The sequence below is a fragment of the Phasianus colchicus genome, chromosome 11 (genome assembly GCF_987193195.1).
Source record: "Phasianus colchicus chromosome 11, bPhaCol1.hap1.1, whole genome shotgun sequence".
NCBI classification, from domain to species: Eukaryota; Metazoa; Chordata; class Aves; order Galliformes; family Phasianidae; genus Phasianus; species Phasianus colchicus.
The window spans coordinates 6,089,291-6,106,481 of NC_143446.1; the positions used below are offsets into that span (position 1 = coordinate 6,089,291).

The 17,191-nt window shown below is 38.3% G+C and overlaps 1 protein-coding gene across 13 annotated transcripts in view; it reads left to right on the plus strand.

Annotated features, from left to right (window-relative positions):
* CFAP92 (cilia and flagella associated protein 92 (putative)) overlaps nt 1–17,191 on the plus strand; it is a 25,127-nt gene continuing 7,936 nt past the window's right edge. For 11 of the 13 annotated variants that reach the window (XM_090148082.1, XM_031608771.2, XM_031608801.2 and 8 more), the window contains exons 1-11: nt 3–356; nt 1,077–1,261; nt 3,082–3,286; nt 4,483–4,614; nt 6,822–6,903; nt 8,378–8,523; nt 9,857–9,946; nt 10,604–10,788; nt 12,023–12,909; nt 13,984–14,178; nt 15,320–15,614. In XM_090148082.1, coding sequence (XP_090004208.1) covers nt 200–356; nt 1,077–1,261; nt 3,082–3,286; nt 4,483–4,614; nt 6,822–6,903; nt 8,378–8,523; nt 9,857–9,946; nt 10,604–10,788; nt 12,023–12,909; nt 13,984–14,178; nt 15,320–15,614 — 2,559 coding nt within the window. In that variant the 5' untranslated portion in view covers nt 3–199. Of the gene's footprint in view, nt 357–1,076; nt 1,262–3,081; nt 3,287–4,482; nt 4,615–6,821; nt 6,904–8,377; nt 8,524–9,856; nt 9,947–10,603; nt 10,789–12,022; nt 12,910–13,983; nt 14,179–15,319; nt 15,615–17,191 lie in introns of all 13 variants that reach the window. The other 2 variants (XM_031608825.2, XM_090148081.1) reach the window with 2 other exon arrangements.

The window sequence follows — 17,191 nt, forward strand, 5'->3', positions numbered from 1 at the left end:
GACCCGACCCGCCGTAACGAGGCGACGGCCGAGGCGCAGCGCCCGTCCTCCTCCGCCGTTGGCGCGGGGAGGCTCGCGGGCAGGTGCCGGCAGAACGGCGGGGCGAGGGCTGCGGGCTGCCCGCTGTGAGGCGGCTGCGTGGTTGCGCAATGGCGAAGCGAGAGCGTAAGGGTTAGAGAAGTTAGCGGGTGAGGAGGAGATGGAGGAGGGCGGTGGAGAGGAGCTGGGCGCTGGGAGCAGCCCTCCGGGCTCGGAGCGGGGCAGCAGCCCTGCGGGAAGCGAGAGGCAGCCCAGCAGCGCCCGCTGCGCGCCGTGCGTGCTCACCGTATCGCTCGCTATCCCTGCATTGGCCACCAGTAAGTACTTGGCCCACTGAACCCTTTATTTGTTGTTTTATAAACTCGTCTTCAGTGGTTTAAGGAGGTAGTGTTAGGAAAGGTGTCATCTGATTCGGATTTTTCTGGGTAGGTTGGTCAGGAGGCTGTTGGGATCATTGCAACCAGTGCCTGAAAATGTCTCCCAACAGCCCCTCAGCTGCCAGTTACTCAAGTTGGCGGTGTTAGCTGTTGTTTATCAGTACTGTCTAACGGTGAAAATAAAGGTATTTTTGACACACGTGCTCACTTTGGGAAGTTAAGGATAGGGGTGTCATGTCAGGAGAAGGGAGCAGCTTTTCAGGAGATGAAGCGTGGATCTCCTGCAGCACGGAGGTTTTGGGTATAGCAGCAAGAGGTACAGGCAGCCTCCTCTGGGCAGCTCTGCTTTATGCCTGTTGTCTGGGTGGCAGGACTCATGTGCCTTGGGAGCTGCAGGCATGGGGTCATGCTTCAGGAAAAGTGGTGGAAGGAGCAGTTCCTTGCATTTTGTGGGCCCTTACAGCAGTTAAACCCAAATAAGAGCTGCGTGGTTGGTCGAGCTCTGGGATAAGGGTTTCGTGTTCTGCAGCTGTGGTCATCATTTTTCTGTTGTCACTTTTTAACTCTTGTTGCCATTTGATCAATAAGAGAGCGTTTCCCATGAAACTATCACATTTGATCACATTTGACACTTCCGGATGATTCTCATATCTTCTCCAGAGCAAAAGCAGATGACAACCAGTCCCCCTAACAGGCGAGGAAAGGGAGTTCCAGCTGATGAACTAAGAACGAAGCGTTGCTATCACATTGAGTACTTCCTTTTACCAGACGATCTCGTGCCAAGAAAAATGGATTTGATGGTGTTCGGGACGGTTGCAAAGCTATTTGGAGAGTCTGATTCCAAGGTAAAGGATGTAAGATTGGGTAATCCTACACATCACGTACCGGATGCAGGAGGATGTTTTCCAGAGCAAGTTGTTCTAGTTGTATGTTCTAAAACTGCTTAGCCCCTACTTGCACACGTAGATTTGGAAATAAGTATTGAGAGTAGAAGTTTATGCTCCTAATCTACATCACCAGGAACTTCTAAGATTTGTAATCAGAGGTGGGTTTTTTTGTTGTTTTTTTTTTTAGAGTACTTTTATAAAATTATAAAATTACTTCTTTGTAGATCACTGGAATTGTATGTTTGTACTTCAAAGATAGTAATTTGAAAGCAAATGTGCATTCCATTAAAAGATGAAAAATTGAAAATCATGCTTCTGACCTTTGTTGGGAGGAAGAAGATTTTTTTTAAGGTACTAGAAGAATGTTGTAGATGTCTTGTTTAGACATATCTGGATAAGCCCTTGTGTTCAAATCCATGAATCTAAATGTTGGATGTGTTGTTCTGAATTCACCTTAGTTTGTTGAGAAATTATTTCTAAAAAGTCAGTGCTAAAATCATCTGAAAGAAGTGGGACACTGTTGCTTTTAAAGTATTACATATCATTCTCAGCCTGTATCTGGATAATCCTATTAAAGATAGCTTAGGTGACTCGAGTTAATTCTGTTTACCTAAGTCACATTGACCAATTATTCATTTGAAAGCTTGTTGCATTTTTCTTGTTAATCAATAGTAAGTAACAAATTTATAGCTGTCTTTTAACATGTTTCCACTTTTTGGTGAAAATCCTGCAAGTAGGAAGAACTCAAAACTGGTGGTTCTGTTCATTCACTATTGCATGCAGTTTCTTATAGTATTAGTCCATTAATTCACATAGAACTATAATTATGCCTCAAGCTACATAAGAAGGGAAGACTGAACTTAAAGTAAGCCCAAACTTTTTTTGTTCACAGTACTTTTAATGCAAAGGCGCAGTTTTGTAGAACAACTTTCTGAAACAAGTTCAGTAATTCCCTGTAGGAAATTGTGAATCAATTAATAATAAAAGTATTTGTTGGCCAAAATCTCTTGTACTTTTGACTACCCAGTCTCTCTCCTCCCTTGCCTCTCATTGATCAGCAATGAGTACCTAAGAACTCTGTACCATCCCTAGTACTGAAGGTATGATAGGTAACATGGTCCCATTTTTCCCTTGCAGACTGTGCCTAATTTTTAAGTACGTAGCATCCAAGCATACTTAGTGTTTTTCACAGTGCTTACATACTTACGTAACAAGCCAAACAATAGTGTGGATAGGCTATAGTGTAAATGAGCTAAGTCTGTAGCCTGTCTATGCTACAAGAATAAGATGAGAACAATCTCTATAATGTACAGATTGTTAGGTGCACACATATATATTCATATGGTAAACCTATATGTTTACCATTCATAGTGCAGTCATGTTAACTATGTAGCTAGTGTTGCTGAAAGATGAATGACTTGTAAAAGAGACATAGGAAATGCTGTGTAGTATAGTGCTCATGTTTTCCTTTGTTAATACCTGTTTTAAAGCGTCTGTTTTAGCTTTTATAGTATTCCATTATGCCGTTGGTGCTGATTGTCTTGCTGAACAATGGCTTAATTGCTGGTCTTCATATCAGACATTGGCTTGGTAAGAATGGTTTGTCTGAATCCAGTGAAGTGTGCTGACACAACAAGGGGGTTCATGTAAGATCTAGTATGAGTTGGAGACATAAGAAAGGCACACTTTGAGAGTAGTAGTGATAGTGGTCAGCATGTGAATTTAAATACTTCTATTCTGATGAAAGCCTTTATGGGAGTTCATCTTTGTTTTAATAGACTATTGTGCCATGGCTTGAAAATGACCAGATGTGGATCTCGTGGAACCATAATACAAATGTCAACGTCACTAATGAATTTCTAATAAAATTAAGAGATCATAAAATAACTTTAAAACTTTGGGACACCAAGGACAAAGTTTTCTCAGAAGCAAGGCTTAGTAAACCGGACGTGTCCTCAACAGAAAGAGATGCAGAGGCTGTTGGTAAGTCTAATGCAAATAGGTATGTTATCAAATGTACCTTGAAGCTGTGATTACACCTATTACTAAGTTACTGATGAGATTATCTGATACTTGCATGTCATTCCCATTAAAATAACTCTAGCTTGTTTGTACTCTGAAGGCTTTAGTTTCTGAACATTCTAAAGGTAGAGAAATGTAATTGGGACTGTCATCTGAACCTTTGTGAATTGAGGAGTTATTTTAGGCTATTGGATACTAATGGTAGTAGTGAATATGCTCACTTTTTTTTTTTCCTGTACAGCTGTGCTTTTATGCTGTGCATCTTTGTTTCATCTCTTCCTCTTGTTACCTCCCATCAATCTATGGCTAAGTTTTGGCTATGCTGAGTTGAACGTCAGTGGTGTCAAAAACATCTTTCTATTGTGCAACTGAGCTAATTTTTACTAGTTGATTTACTAGTTGAATTAATTTAATTAAAGGACAGAGACCTTGTTAGAACTCTTCTGGACATGTGTGAAATAATGCATAGCGGAGAGCTAACCATGAGATGAAGTGCATAGGAAATAGGGTATCCTTCATTCAGCAGACGTGGAATTACTGTTAAATTAAGCACATTTGAATAGTAAAGTTAATTTTATCAGTAGAATACTGTGTTTTCTCTCTTTGTATCAATGGATAGTTATTTGGTGATGCTACATGATCTCAAAAGCCAATTCATATGGCTTGGGTTTCTTTCTGATTGAACTAATACTAATAAATATTTGCTCAGATACGGTGGGCTTTGTGAATAACTGGGCTTTGCATCTGTTTATGTTTGGAAGATAGACCGAGCACCTCAGTAGCTGTTGTTGAGGAGTGGAAACTTGTCAGTAGTTATTTCTCTTCTGAACAGCTGCTGTAAAGCTTAGCAACGGGGGGATTAAAAGCGTTCCTTCCTGAAGTTGCACTGTTGCAGGAGTCTGTGTGCAGAGGTCCTACTCATCTCACTGCCAGGGCTGTTTGCTTCGTGGGTAAGCCCAGTATTCTGGGAGCTCTCACAAGCCTCACCTGCCCCAATGTTTTCCTAAAGTATGCATTGTTGAGGAGACCATTTAATGCAGGATTCTTCAGCAGGCTTTTAGGTAATCTGCTTTTTATTCCCATGTGCCATGGGGAAAATAATTGCTAAAAAGCAGAAAAATCAAGGTTGTTTTTTTTTTTTTTCCTTCTCCTGGTAGGTGGAGTAAAACACACAGTGCTGCTGCAAAGAAAACTGTTCGAAGGGAATCAGCCAGCACCCAGCTGTACAAAAATTAGAGAAGCAAAGGAATCCAAGGCACAGAAAAAATCTTCAGCCCTTCCAATCAAAGGTATATTATGACAACTAGCACTGGCTTGAGGGCTGAAAGGGAGAGAAAAAGCATAACTGGCAACTTGAGTAATGGGCAAGCAGGGACATGGACTGAGGGATTCTACTGAGGGAACAAGGTGCTGCGGGAAGGCTGAGGATATTACAGTTGGAGCAGTTTTCTTATAGCTTTGATATAGATCTCTTTTGTGCCTCAATTCTAGCTGGCTCATGGAAGGTTTTTAAGGAATACTAGAAAAAAGTGTTTTAGTTCTGCTGCTGCTTCATGTTTGGAAGTGATTGTATTAACGTCTAGAACAAATTTCTGCATTCTTACTATTTCTCAGTTGTTGGTAGCTATCTGAAGTCCAGTACAGGATGTTTTGTTTCCTTTGAACTGCTAGTGTAGTGCAGGGTGAAGTATGAAATCTTATTCCTGACATGGAGATCCTGATTTTATGGACTTCATGGTGTCACCTTGTGTCAGCTGAGAAATTGCTGCAGAGCTGCAGGAGGTTAAAAAGTGTGGTGTGGTGTTCAGCTGCGGCAGCACTCATTAAGCCAAGAAGGGGAAAACTTCTCCATCTAGTGGCAGTGTTGTTTGTATCCCCATCTTAAAAACTGCTAGTCTTGTTTGTATTGGGGCCTTACTGAGACCATTGACTGGAGAGCTGCCCCTGTGGTACTGGGCACTGTTGAACTGTGCAGAGTGTTTTGCTGTTAACTCCAAAAGTGTGTGGTGTCAAAGTACTTTTTAACTTAGCTGTTTGTGTTCACTATTAAACAATAAAACTACTTTCTCTCCCTTTGTTACATCTATAATTTTTGTTAGATTTACAGATGGAATCTTGGGACTTGCCAAGTATTTAGATAGAATTCTCCAAAGGGAAGTGCAGTGAGGTACCAGGGATTCGTATCTATTGCAACACTACATCTGTCCTTGTGGGGAACACTGAGTCACCATTTTCATCTGATTCGTCTACAAATTGTTTTTAGTTTTTCTAACAATTCATGGCATGCATCATCGAAATAGGAGCAGACAAACTGCCGGTGTAATGAGGCTGGCAGAGTGCATCTGCATTTTGGTGGTAGTGCCATCTGGTGACAGGTCGAGAGAGGACTGATGGACCAAATGAAGTGTGAGTAGTCAGTACAGTAGGAGGTAAAGGATGGGAACATAGCTTCCAGTTCAGATGAATGGAAAATGTCAGTGTTTGCCCTCAGTGCTCACCTGATCTACATTAAGGAAGAAAGCAATGTTGTGAAGTCTCCTAATGTTGTTTTTTTCATTGGCCTTAAAAAGTCATGTGTGTTATTGGGTGTGCAACTACTGTGCTCTGTGAAGCAGGTGAGTAGTAATAATTTCTCAGTGTCCTTTTTATATAGCTAGGTAAAAACCTGATCCATTGATCCATTGTTGCTTGGTGGCAGTGGCAAATTTTATACTTTATTGTGTGACTCTTATTCAGCTAGTTAAGTGCAGATTTTTCTTGTCATTCATACCATGTTGATTTGCTCTGATCTCTCTGTGATTAGGACATACATCCTGTAATTAAGACTGACACATTGTGAGGCTAAATGTTGAGTAATTAACACTTAGGTCTGTGACTGTAAATTGTTTTTCTGTAATTAAATAACATCTGAAGCCAGTTAGTTATAGTATGCCATACTCGTGGCATATATAAACACTGAACAAGTATCAGAGCACTTCCATATATAGTGTAAGAGATCTGGACACTGGGCATGTCACTTTTTTTCTTTTTCTCCCAGTTTAGTAGAGTAGCTATTGGAATAATTTGTTGGAATAAGGGAAAATAATCCATGATTTCTTATGGCTATGCATTAAAATAATGCTACCAGCGAATGTCCTAACTGTACATAAATAGGTACTGATAACAAAATATTATTTGGGTATATTTCATTTTAATTACTTTTTAATTCCTAGTTTTGTTTTGAATGATAATTACTGTGGGACTTGATTTTCTAGGAAATAAAGCTCGACTTCATCATATATTTGTTCTTGCATGATCTGTCAAAATCCCTCAAATTATTTTGCTTATTTTAAGCTATTCAAACTCAGCCTTGACACAAAGATAAAAATTAAACAGACTGTGGTTCTGGGTTATGAATTGAGCTTGCATTTTTTCCTAGAGCTTTGCAGATGCATTTTCTTGGTCTTATGAGACTTGTCAAAAGTAGACAAGTTTAGAACTTGTTTTACTTTCACAGAAGAAACTGATCAGAGTGGACTAGGAACTTCAAGTTATAATGTACTACATCCTTCAAACGCAGATGACTTCCTTACAGTAAGGTAAGGATGCTACACTTCCATGGGAAAGTGTTTGTGTCCTAATAACATAGTTGAAGACGCATATTTTTTGGTATCTATGTTTCTTTTAAGCTTGTTATGGTTATACTGTGCTTCTGGAGATGGCTGACTGTTGTATTAACGCTTTTTGCAGTCATGCCTGCTGATCACAGGGCAGGAGCAAGAGCATTGTTGTCTACTTTGCTGTACGTCAAGCTTGTTACAGTATACTTGCAGTGAAGTAGCTTTTTATTAAAAAATTACATAAATGATCAAACATTGCTCAACTTACCTATTTGTTCATGTTTTTCTTTCTTTCGTTCATGTCTGGTGACTTCTGATCTGTGGGATAAGAGATAGTGTCACTGAGACCAGGAGGACCTAGGAATGTGTTAGTTAGTGGGTGGCAAAAATAAGCATTATTGTTCAGTATTGTTCAGGGTACTTAATTTTTCTTGAAAGATCAAAGACAATGTCAACAGTAAGAGTTTGCTAGCAAAACAGTCCTTGCTGGGTTGTGAACTCAGCTTTTCAACACTGTAGCTATAAATCTGTATTGGGTCAATGTCATCTCTAAGCTGATGTAGGCATGAGATGATTTGTTAAAAAGAAGTGAGGTAATCCTGAGTTTATAGTACTGTCATAGCATAATTCCTTATTTATTCTGTTCTATTTTTAGGAATGATTCATTCTTTTGATCTAGCAACTAACTTAAGAATTTTAGTGGTAAATTTCTAACAATCAATGTACAATTTTCTGACACTGAAGAGAAGTTAGCTTCTGAAGTCTTGAATCTTCTATAGCAGTTTTAAAAAATCAAAGTGTTTCTCGAGTATTGTTCATAATGGAGAACTTTATGTATCTTTATGTCACTATTGCTCTTCCAAACATCTAAACATTTTAATTCTATCGGTATTAAGATGTTTCTTTCTACCTCATTGTTCAAAGGAATATTATTATTGTTATGATCACACCTTGTGGAGGACTAGGGAGTTATCTGACAAGGAAGCTATGCTTACTCTAAAAGCAAATCTGAGATTCAGAGAGTTACATTTCACCAGTTTTATTATTGGCAAAGTTTTGCTGATATTTCGAATGCCTGGAAAAGCGTCTTCTTTTCTAAAGAGTCATTTTCCCTTGTCACTCACTTTATGTCAAAAGTATACATAAGGAAGTGCAATCATCCTGATCTGATATCTTCTGTGCATTTTCAGTGTGCAGTGGGGAGATTTCCAGCAAATCCACCACTAAATTCCATGCTATCTCCACAAACTCCACAGTACAATTTCCTTCACCAACTCCTAACATCTGGAGGTTGCTGTGTATTGTGATGGTATCCAGGGCCCTAGGTTCTTTTATTTTATAGATGCAGATGAAGCAGCCTTATCATTTTTATTTTAGTGGATATATATGTAACTTTTAACTTACTTTTAAAACCACATGTAATTCTGTTTTAATTTTGTGTCATATTTGCTAGAAAGAGATTTGAGGGTAAGGCCCAACTTCCGAAACAGAAAGCAGTTGCTGCACCTTCACATAAGACAACTTCAGAAGAAACTGGGAAAACAACCAACAATGTGGGAATTCCGATGTGTCAAACAGACAAGGCAGCTGCCTTTAATGGTAAGTTCTAAAAGATAAGGGGTTCTGTTTGTGTATTATTTTACAAAGAATTCAAGATTAGAGGAGTGTGTGTTACCAGACCTGCATTTTAGTCTCTGCTTTCTGTGTTTCTTCAGAAGCAAGGTACACTCTCTGTTTTCTTAGCCAGTAGAACAAAGCAGGGATGCTGATGGCCCTTTTCCACCACTTTAAGTGTTCCAGGGGTGAAATGATGGATATTTGCAAGGACTATGAGTGTGCAATGATAAATTTTGTAAAACATTTAAAAATTAATGTTGTAGCTGAAACAACTATTACAACTGTGAGAGTATCAGGCTTGTTATTTCACATTGCTTGTGTTGCAATTGCCACTAGAGGCCAGGTTTTCGTCTGTGGTTTATAGTCCATGTTTATTTCCAGTGCTTCTTCATGCTGTTAAATGAAGAAACACATCTCCACTGACAGATATTTTGCTCTCTCATCTGTAGCTTATGATTAACTAAGGTTCTATGAAAGATGATAACCACAGCAACAATGAACACTACCATATATATTAAATCACCCCTGTTAAATGTCATGCTTCTCTGACCAAAAAACTAGCATGGTGTCCCAGGGTTCCTGCTCACATTACCCCAGTACACTTTATAAAAAGGACATTTGCTTATCAACAAGCATCACTGAGCATGAATGATAACATTCAGTTGTAGTTTATTCAGACTGAGTGAATGCATCAGTATTGTCAACCAAGTCCTTACTTGAGAACTATTTTCTGGTTGGGCAGAACGTCTGAAGGTAGGAGTTACACAGGTGGAGGGTGGGACTAGTTCTGCTTGTACTGATTATGTAGAGATTGAATGTGAGTGAAAGGAATGTTGGGAATAATTACTCACCATCTGAGTAAATTGTTGATATTGATTAGTTTGTCTTGATAATGTCCTTGGGATTTAAAGGAATGGAAGTATTCCTGTTTTGTGGGCATGAAGTTAGAAGATGGAGGTTTCTGGAACCAATAAATTACATGTTGCTAAGAATATCATATACACATCATAATACATATGTGAAAGGGAAGAATAGTAAGATGGCAAATATAATTTAAATCTTGGTAATTTCATTAACTTTTAATGCCTGCTGTTGTAAATTTAATTTAGTTTTATTTTTTTAGAGATTTCATATACTAAAATACAGTGAACTGTGCAGAGGAGTTCTGATCATATTGAAATACCAGCCTAAGTTGGTTTTAAAGTGAAGAATTCACATCTTTTTCTAAGGACATGTAACTGCTGTTATCTGCCTACAGTAAACTTCAAATCGTTTCCTCCTTCCTATTTGGTCTAACCCTGCCTTCCATCAACAGGTAGAAGAGATTGTGCTGCTAAAAAGGACATGGATACCTCTAGGGCAAACACTGCTTCTCTGCAGTTGGATCTCATGCCTCTCCTCTCAGGTATTATTCTGTAAGGAGGAGGCAGGGAGGGAGCAGGATGTTAGATGTACTGTGTGTGTCTGAAGCACCTGTGCTGGTGGGTCTGCCTGGTGGAAAATGAGCAGTTTAGTTCTAAGTTTTTTTTTATCTGTTGAGAACATGTTGGAAATAGGATGTTGGTCAGAAGAAAGTGGATTAGTTCTGTGGTTTTCTGACTGTAACTAGATTAACATTATGTTGTCCTATTTTTGTGTGTAGTGACTTAAATCTGTGCTCATAGACAGAATTGCCAAGATGTCATAGAGGACGAAACTCAGCTGCTGAGTACATACAGCAAAATTTAACATCCAGAAACATTTAAATATGCTTCTGTACCTTTAACAGAGACTTTAATTGTGATGAAAAGTCTCTAAACTGTTTTAATATTTATGTGAACTGTATATTTGCATCTTCTAAGTGACAGAAAACTTCAGTGTGCTTTTAGCTCTTAGCCCAGATGAGACTTCTGGCTTTGTTCTAGATACTATTTTCTTCCTCAGTGCAAAAGGTAAATAATACATGAAGCAATTATTATTCGTTTTATTTCAGTACAGATTCAGTGGAGGTTTTTAATTTAATCAAATACTGATGCCTTGATGAGACAACTTCTGTAATAATATTTCATCTTGTTTTTAAAAGGAGAAAACTCGGTGATCAGTCGACTGGAAGAAAACAGTCCTATTCTTTTAGATGCTTATGTGTCTTTCACTGTAGAAACACCTCTTCTGTCTGAAAGACAAAGGCATGAATTGAATCCACTGGTTATAAAGATTTATTCAGCTACCAGCCTCCCGAACACACCTATACCAATAGAAGTGCTACAGGTAATGCATACCACTGCTTTTTTTCTGGAGGAATTCCCTTGTTATAACGAAGTAATGTTACTTAAAATATGGGTATGGTTTTAAAGAGAAGTTTCCTTGTTGGTAGATATTTGGTTAATGTTTCCTGAGTGAGATGTCTCCAGAGTAGTGCCTATATATTGTAGGCACTGACAACAAAACTGCAGTCCTTGCATTTTCTAATCCCTGCATTTTCAATTTCATAATTTACATGTAGTCAGCATATTTTTATTTTTGAGCAGTGGATCAGCACAGTGACTGTGCTGTATTGTTTGAAACCATTTGCTTGCAAGTCAGTACCTGATGACTGGCACAATTAGAACAGCTTCTGCATTGAAGTTATTATTGAACTTGTAAAGCATTCACTTTTTAAAAAATCTTTAAAAAAGGTGAAAACTATAGTTCAAGATTGTTTTGTTGTTGTTTTTATAAAAATAGTTTACTGTCAAGAACTATGTATCACTGAATTTCTCGTTGCAGGCCTTTTGTGACAGACTAGGCAAATTGATATACCAGTTATGAAAAGTAACAGAGAAAATAATACACTACATAGTTTCCAGTGCAGTCTGCAGAGTGATCACAGAAGTTTTGATTTTGTTTCCTTTGCTAAATGTGGTGAAATTGTGCATTGTCAAGAGCCAGGAATTGTCAGGATAGTCTTTGACGACCAGCTTCCTCTTTGTGCTGGTTGCCTTAATGCTGATGAACACTTGCATGGAAGAACCACTAGTATTGCAGAATGGATCTTGCTATTTAGCCCCAGATGTGTAACAAGTGGCTAATAATGGAGGTGATACAGTCCATTCCCTATGGTATCTCTGGATAATTGTTGAATTTTATAACTATAGGATTCAAGGCCTATAGACACATGAAGATAAAAATATATATGTCAAGGAGTCACTGCAGTCCCCTGCATGCTTCTTTAATAATCTAGAAAGAAAAGGTGTGATTATTTTATTTTTTTAAACATGTATGGAAAATCAGCAAATTTGGGGACAGACAATGAAGGGGACAATAACTTCCTGAAACCTGGGATCCAGGCATGTAGAATGGCCTCCTTGTTGCCTTGAAAGACATAGTTTGTACCACAAAGTACATTCCCTTTTTGCCCTCAACAATAAAAGCCAATTATTCTGCAATATGAAAAATGAAGAGGGAAGAAATTAACACTTCAGTTATCTGTTTCTCTCTCTCTCTCTCTTTTTTTTTTTAATAGAGATTGTGTGTTCCTACCTATTGCAAATATAAATTTCACAATTTTCCAGCTCATCAGACTCATGGACAAATCCACGGAACTCATGTCTACTTTAAGGATGTTAATGTATTTCTAACAGGAACAATGAAACCTGGGGAATTACAAAGGTATCTTAGAGGTCCACCTTTGGAGATTGAAGTTCATGATCGGGATAGAAAGATTGAAGATAACAAAAAAAAGCTATGCTTATTTGGGGAGGATCAAGCTGATGAAAATCTGGGAGAGGCGAGGCCCCTTGCTTGCAAATCCACAATATGTAATTCTTCTACAGAGAATGAAATGTGGCATCCACATGGGGTAGCTAAAGTAAGTCTAACTGATCTATTGTTGGGTAAAAAGTACTTGGCTATTAGTGCGCCCATTCGTAGCTGTTCAACTCCAAATACATCTGCTTTCAATAAAGAGGATAAAAGTAAGAAGATAGGGAAGAAGTATCCACAGATTCTATTACCTATGGGACATTATCTACAATCAGACTCGCTTTTGAAAGTGAGAGTGGAAATAGCAGTGCCATTGAGAATGCATGCAGAAGTTGATGATGCTCAAGTGACAGATTGCCCGTATGGTTGTATAATCTACATTTTTGACTACAGTAATTCATCTTTATTATATGATTTGGTGGAAGAAATTACAGAAATCAATGCTAAAGCCCTTCAGCTGGACTGTTATCCTCCACACATCATCAGAATGGCTCTTGATACATTAAAACTGGAAAGCACACTAGAGAAGGCTTCTGAGTTAGATATTGTTACTGGCTTTCACTTACTGGATGGAGCTTCTCATCTCTTTGTCTTGGAGGGATTAAAAGACAAAGCCATCAAGAGACTCTGGGATAGACACTTCGAAAGGTAAGAGTGATGTTTTTTATTAATTTCCATTGGCAGCTGAAAGTTGTAGCTTCTCAAAGTGAATTCTGCTATCTTATACATGTGTAAGTGGAAGAGAGGGCAAAGAGAATGATTGATTGGAAAAAAGTTCTTAAAACTCTGTTTTTAAAATGAGACTATAATACTTCACATCTCGAGAATACATCAGGACAGGAAAGGCAGTGTAGTTTAAAGAAACTTAAATGATGTGCAGAAAACATACCTGACTTCCAAAGCACAGGTTGTCTTAGCTTACTTGACATCACATACACTGATGTGTAGCCCCATGCTATTTCTGTTGGCCAAATACCTGTCCTAATTTTCAGTGGGCCATACAAACATGCTCCCAGTTGAATTTGGCCGTGGGACAGCCTGGCATGTGAACTGTCATGTGTCATTGTTTGCTAATACTCAGTGGGATCTAAAAGCTGTGAGGAGGCTGGAACCCAAGCTGTATTTTTCCTTTATACTTAGGAGAAAATATGACAAATGCAAAACTAAAGTCTCCCTCAAATTTCATGTTTAAAAAATCATCTTTCTTTTTTTCATCGCTACAATGTTGTTGAAGCTTTCATTTTATTTATTTATTTATTTTTGTGCAAGTTGCTTCATTGTGCTTGCTGAAATTTATTTGTTACATGAGAAGTCATCTCTTGTTACAGGTAACCTGTAGCTTCAATTGAAGCTTTGTTTTACTGCTGCAGTATGAATTTCTGTATGTTAGAAGAAATATTTAGAGAGAGCTCTTGAGTAGGGCCATTAAGCACATAGATGAAACTGAGGCGAGCTTTTTTTTTTTTTGAGATGACTGCAATGAGGATTAAAATGAAAATCTGTTCAACTCATTCATGACATAAAGGTTTCGATATTTTCTTCCTTTGTCCATAATCACTTTTTCAGAACAGTTCACATGAAGTGAAGGCTGTGGAATAAGACATTCCATTTAAAGGACGGGAGGCAGTTGGTTTCATGAGAAATAGTAATTGTATGGCAGAACTGAGGAAACCTGAGATATGGGCTGATGGTTCTAACCTTGTCGTTGGCATACTGTTACAGAACTTACAGACGTGAAGATGGACAACTGGAAATACTATATAATTCACAGCTGTCTTTCAGTCAGCGCCTGTACACAGACCTGGAAGCAATCTTTTATCATTTCCACCTCTGTAAGCCTCTCTTCAGTATAGCAAAACAGCCTCTGCTTTATGTCAGGGGAGCAGTTCCTTGGGCATGTTTCCAAGCCTTGTCCAGGTATGACTCTTCTAGATTTGTAGTCAAGAAATAAAGAAATATTATGAAGAAAGAGTGAATATTTGATATCAAAAGTAATATTCCTTCATCTTTTCCATGATGAAAGCGATCTGCAGGTGTGATGAGTGGTTCAGGTTTCAGATGACTTACAGGCGAGCATGTTTTACTAACCACTGATGTAATGGTAACTGGATATTGGTGAGCTCACTTCTGTGGGCAGAAATTCATACATCTCTTATTTTAAGGAAGAGAACTGTATCAGTAGGATAGTATATTGGAACATGCCTGAATATAAAACAAATAGAAGAAAGAATCCTGGTGTCAGAAGCATCAGCTAGGAAGGATTTATTTCTCTGCTCTGTTCTCTTGGAGAGATGATTTAGAAGTGAGTAAAGGAGAAGGACTTTATAGAGTCAGAAAGTCACTTCTACTAAGTGGGAAATTTTATAAACATTTTTCCTGAGGTAACTGTAATAAGGAAGGGTTCTGTGTGAGGTGGGGAGGCACTGTTTCCTTTCCATAGCTTTTTCTCTTAAGTTCTGTTATGTGGTTTATTGCTGAGTCTGTCAGTTTGCTCACTTTGTCTGCGTGCAGCAGCTGTTAGTCTTAAAGCATCTTGACAACTTCTGAGGGGGATTAAAAAAGAAGTGGATAAAGCTGCACGTGCATAAATTATCTATATAATTTATAAAACCATGAAAAATATTCTGTGCGTATCTTTGTTGATTTGTCACAAGCAGCAAATAGGGTAAAAGTTGTTCAAAACAGGACGTAAAATAAAGGTGAAGCAGAGGTGATTTTAGTGAAGTTTGGCACAAATAGGAGTCATGCATTGGAACCAACGTGCGTGAAGGAAGTTTGCTTTATTGGCCCACCAGCCAAGGGAATAGGAATTCATCAGTTAATAACTAATCTTATATCTAATTCTAATGCCAATGACATTCCTAGACTATTCCTAATAGTTTTAATGAACTGCTATCCTTCTGTATCACTGCCAAATACTAACGTATCTGAGCTGACCTGAACTTGTTAATAAATAGATAGTTAAAGTTTTGTAGTTCTTTGCCAATAATTTTAGTGGTGATGCTTTGATTGCCATAAAGTTTTTGTAAACTAATAAACTGTTGATGTCTGTTTGTAGGCTCAGTTACCTCTGTCACAGTAAGAGGTTGAGGGATGTTATTCAGGGGGGTTTGCTGCCCTCGGCAGAAATGGTCACAGCACTGAGTCGAGAGTATGGAGCTCCATTGACTGATGAGGATCTCTTCACTCAGAAACCTCCTTTACTCTCATTTTCTTCTGACTGTGCAGCACCAGGAAATGTTAGCAGAGAGAAAAAGGGGGGATATTCTTCGTTAGATGACTACAATGAAAAATACGTGCAGTGGAAGAAGGAAATGGCAGACAAAAAGTCCTTTGAGAGAAACCATATTAGGGTGAGTTTGTTACTGAAAGAGGCAAGCCTAATAGCTGTGTCGCTTCATATCTTGATTAACACCTCCTTCTCCTGAAACCTTAGAAAAGTTTTTAAGCCTAATGTATTTGTAGGTGTTGTACAAACATTACTAGAGCGTAGGGTAGTTTTGTTTTGCAGAGGCAACTGTTTCTTAAGGAGGGAAAAAGCAATTTTGCTTGCAAGTAAATAGAGGAGGTACTGTGTGTGTGGAAAGGAAACTGATAGATTATTTAAAGGATTTGCCAGTTTCTTCTTGGGGTTGGTTCCTGTTTTTGTTCTTTTCCATAGCACCCCACATCAACCAGTTGCACAGTCTTCATTGCTTTGTGGGGCCAGCCCAACCAAGCCCATGTAAAATTTGTGCTGCTTTCTCTTGCCCTGCAAAATACTTGTTTAGACAGTCAGAATTGTTAGCTAAATAAAACAAGCAGTTGAAGATGGATCTTTTAAATAATAAAAAAAAAGAACTTGAATAATTTTTTACCTTTTCTGGCTTGTTACAGGCTGCCATCTGCCCCTTCTGTTGTCTCAGGGAAAACATTAGAATTGAAAACCTTTCTGTTCAGATAGACATTCAAGCAGAGAGATCACATGATCACATGTGTTTCTTGGGAGTCCGAAGTGTTTTTTAAGTACATTTCTTAGCTGAGGACTCTCACCATCCCATGGTTTGTGAAGGCTAGTTTGGACTGGTTTTAACACAAAGAAGCTGTCCTTAACGTTAAAAGCTGTGCTCCTATGTAGGGGTACCGCCTTGGAATTATTGAAAGACATTGAATTTCTAAGTATTTCCATTTTCAATTTTAGTTTGCTGCTAGAGAGGTCTTAGATGAGGCTAGAAAAGAAAACAATCTTAAGTAACATATTAAGTTCCTGGTAGTTGTAGCAACATAAGAGGATGCAAGCAGCAGCAGTCTTTGGTCTAAACATTCAGTATAGATTAAGTGTAGGTCATTTTTTTGTTCATTTGAAGTTTGCAGTCTTCTGAGTCTACGTGCTTTAACCAGCTCTTATTTTATAAATGTTTTGAATCAAGAGGACAATAGAGGGACTGAAGTCCCTTGTAGATTAAAAAAGAAAAATAATTATTTTTAAATAACACATTTGATTAAAATATACATATCTTTTGAGTTGAAACACTTGAGTGTGTTAGGGAGTTTTAAACATTATCAAAAGGAAGAGATATCCAAAATGCAGTGTTGCTCTTTTGCTGCAGTTACCTATTGTGGCGTAGTCTGAATTCAAAGCCTTAATTTCCATAAGCAAAGTTTGATAGTGTTGGCAAGAAAATTAAAAGATGTGAGGGTTTAACTACACTGTGTCAGCAGAGAAATTTGAGGATCATAATTAATATTGTCACTCACATATGTAACTGCAATTGCTGGGGTTCTAATGGAATGATGCAAATGAAAAAACTAATCTTTCAATTTCAATTGATGAAGACCAGCGTCAGCTCTCCAGAACAGTGATTTATGTCTGTAAGCAGAAGTCATTCTCTGCTGAGTCCCTGCCTCCAGTGCATTGCCTTCAGTCTTAGTGTGTCACGTGCTAGGACGA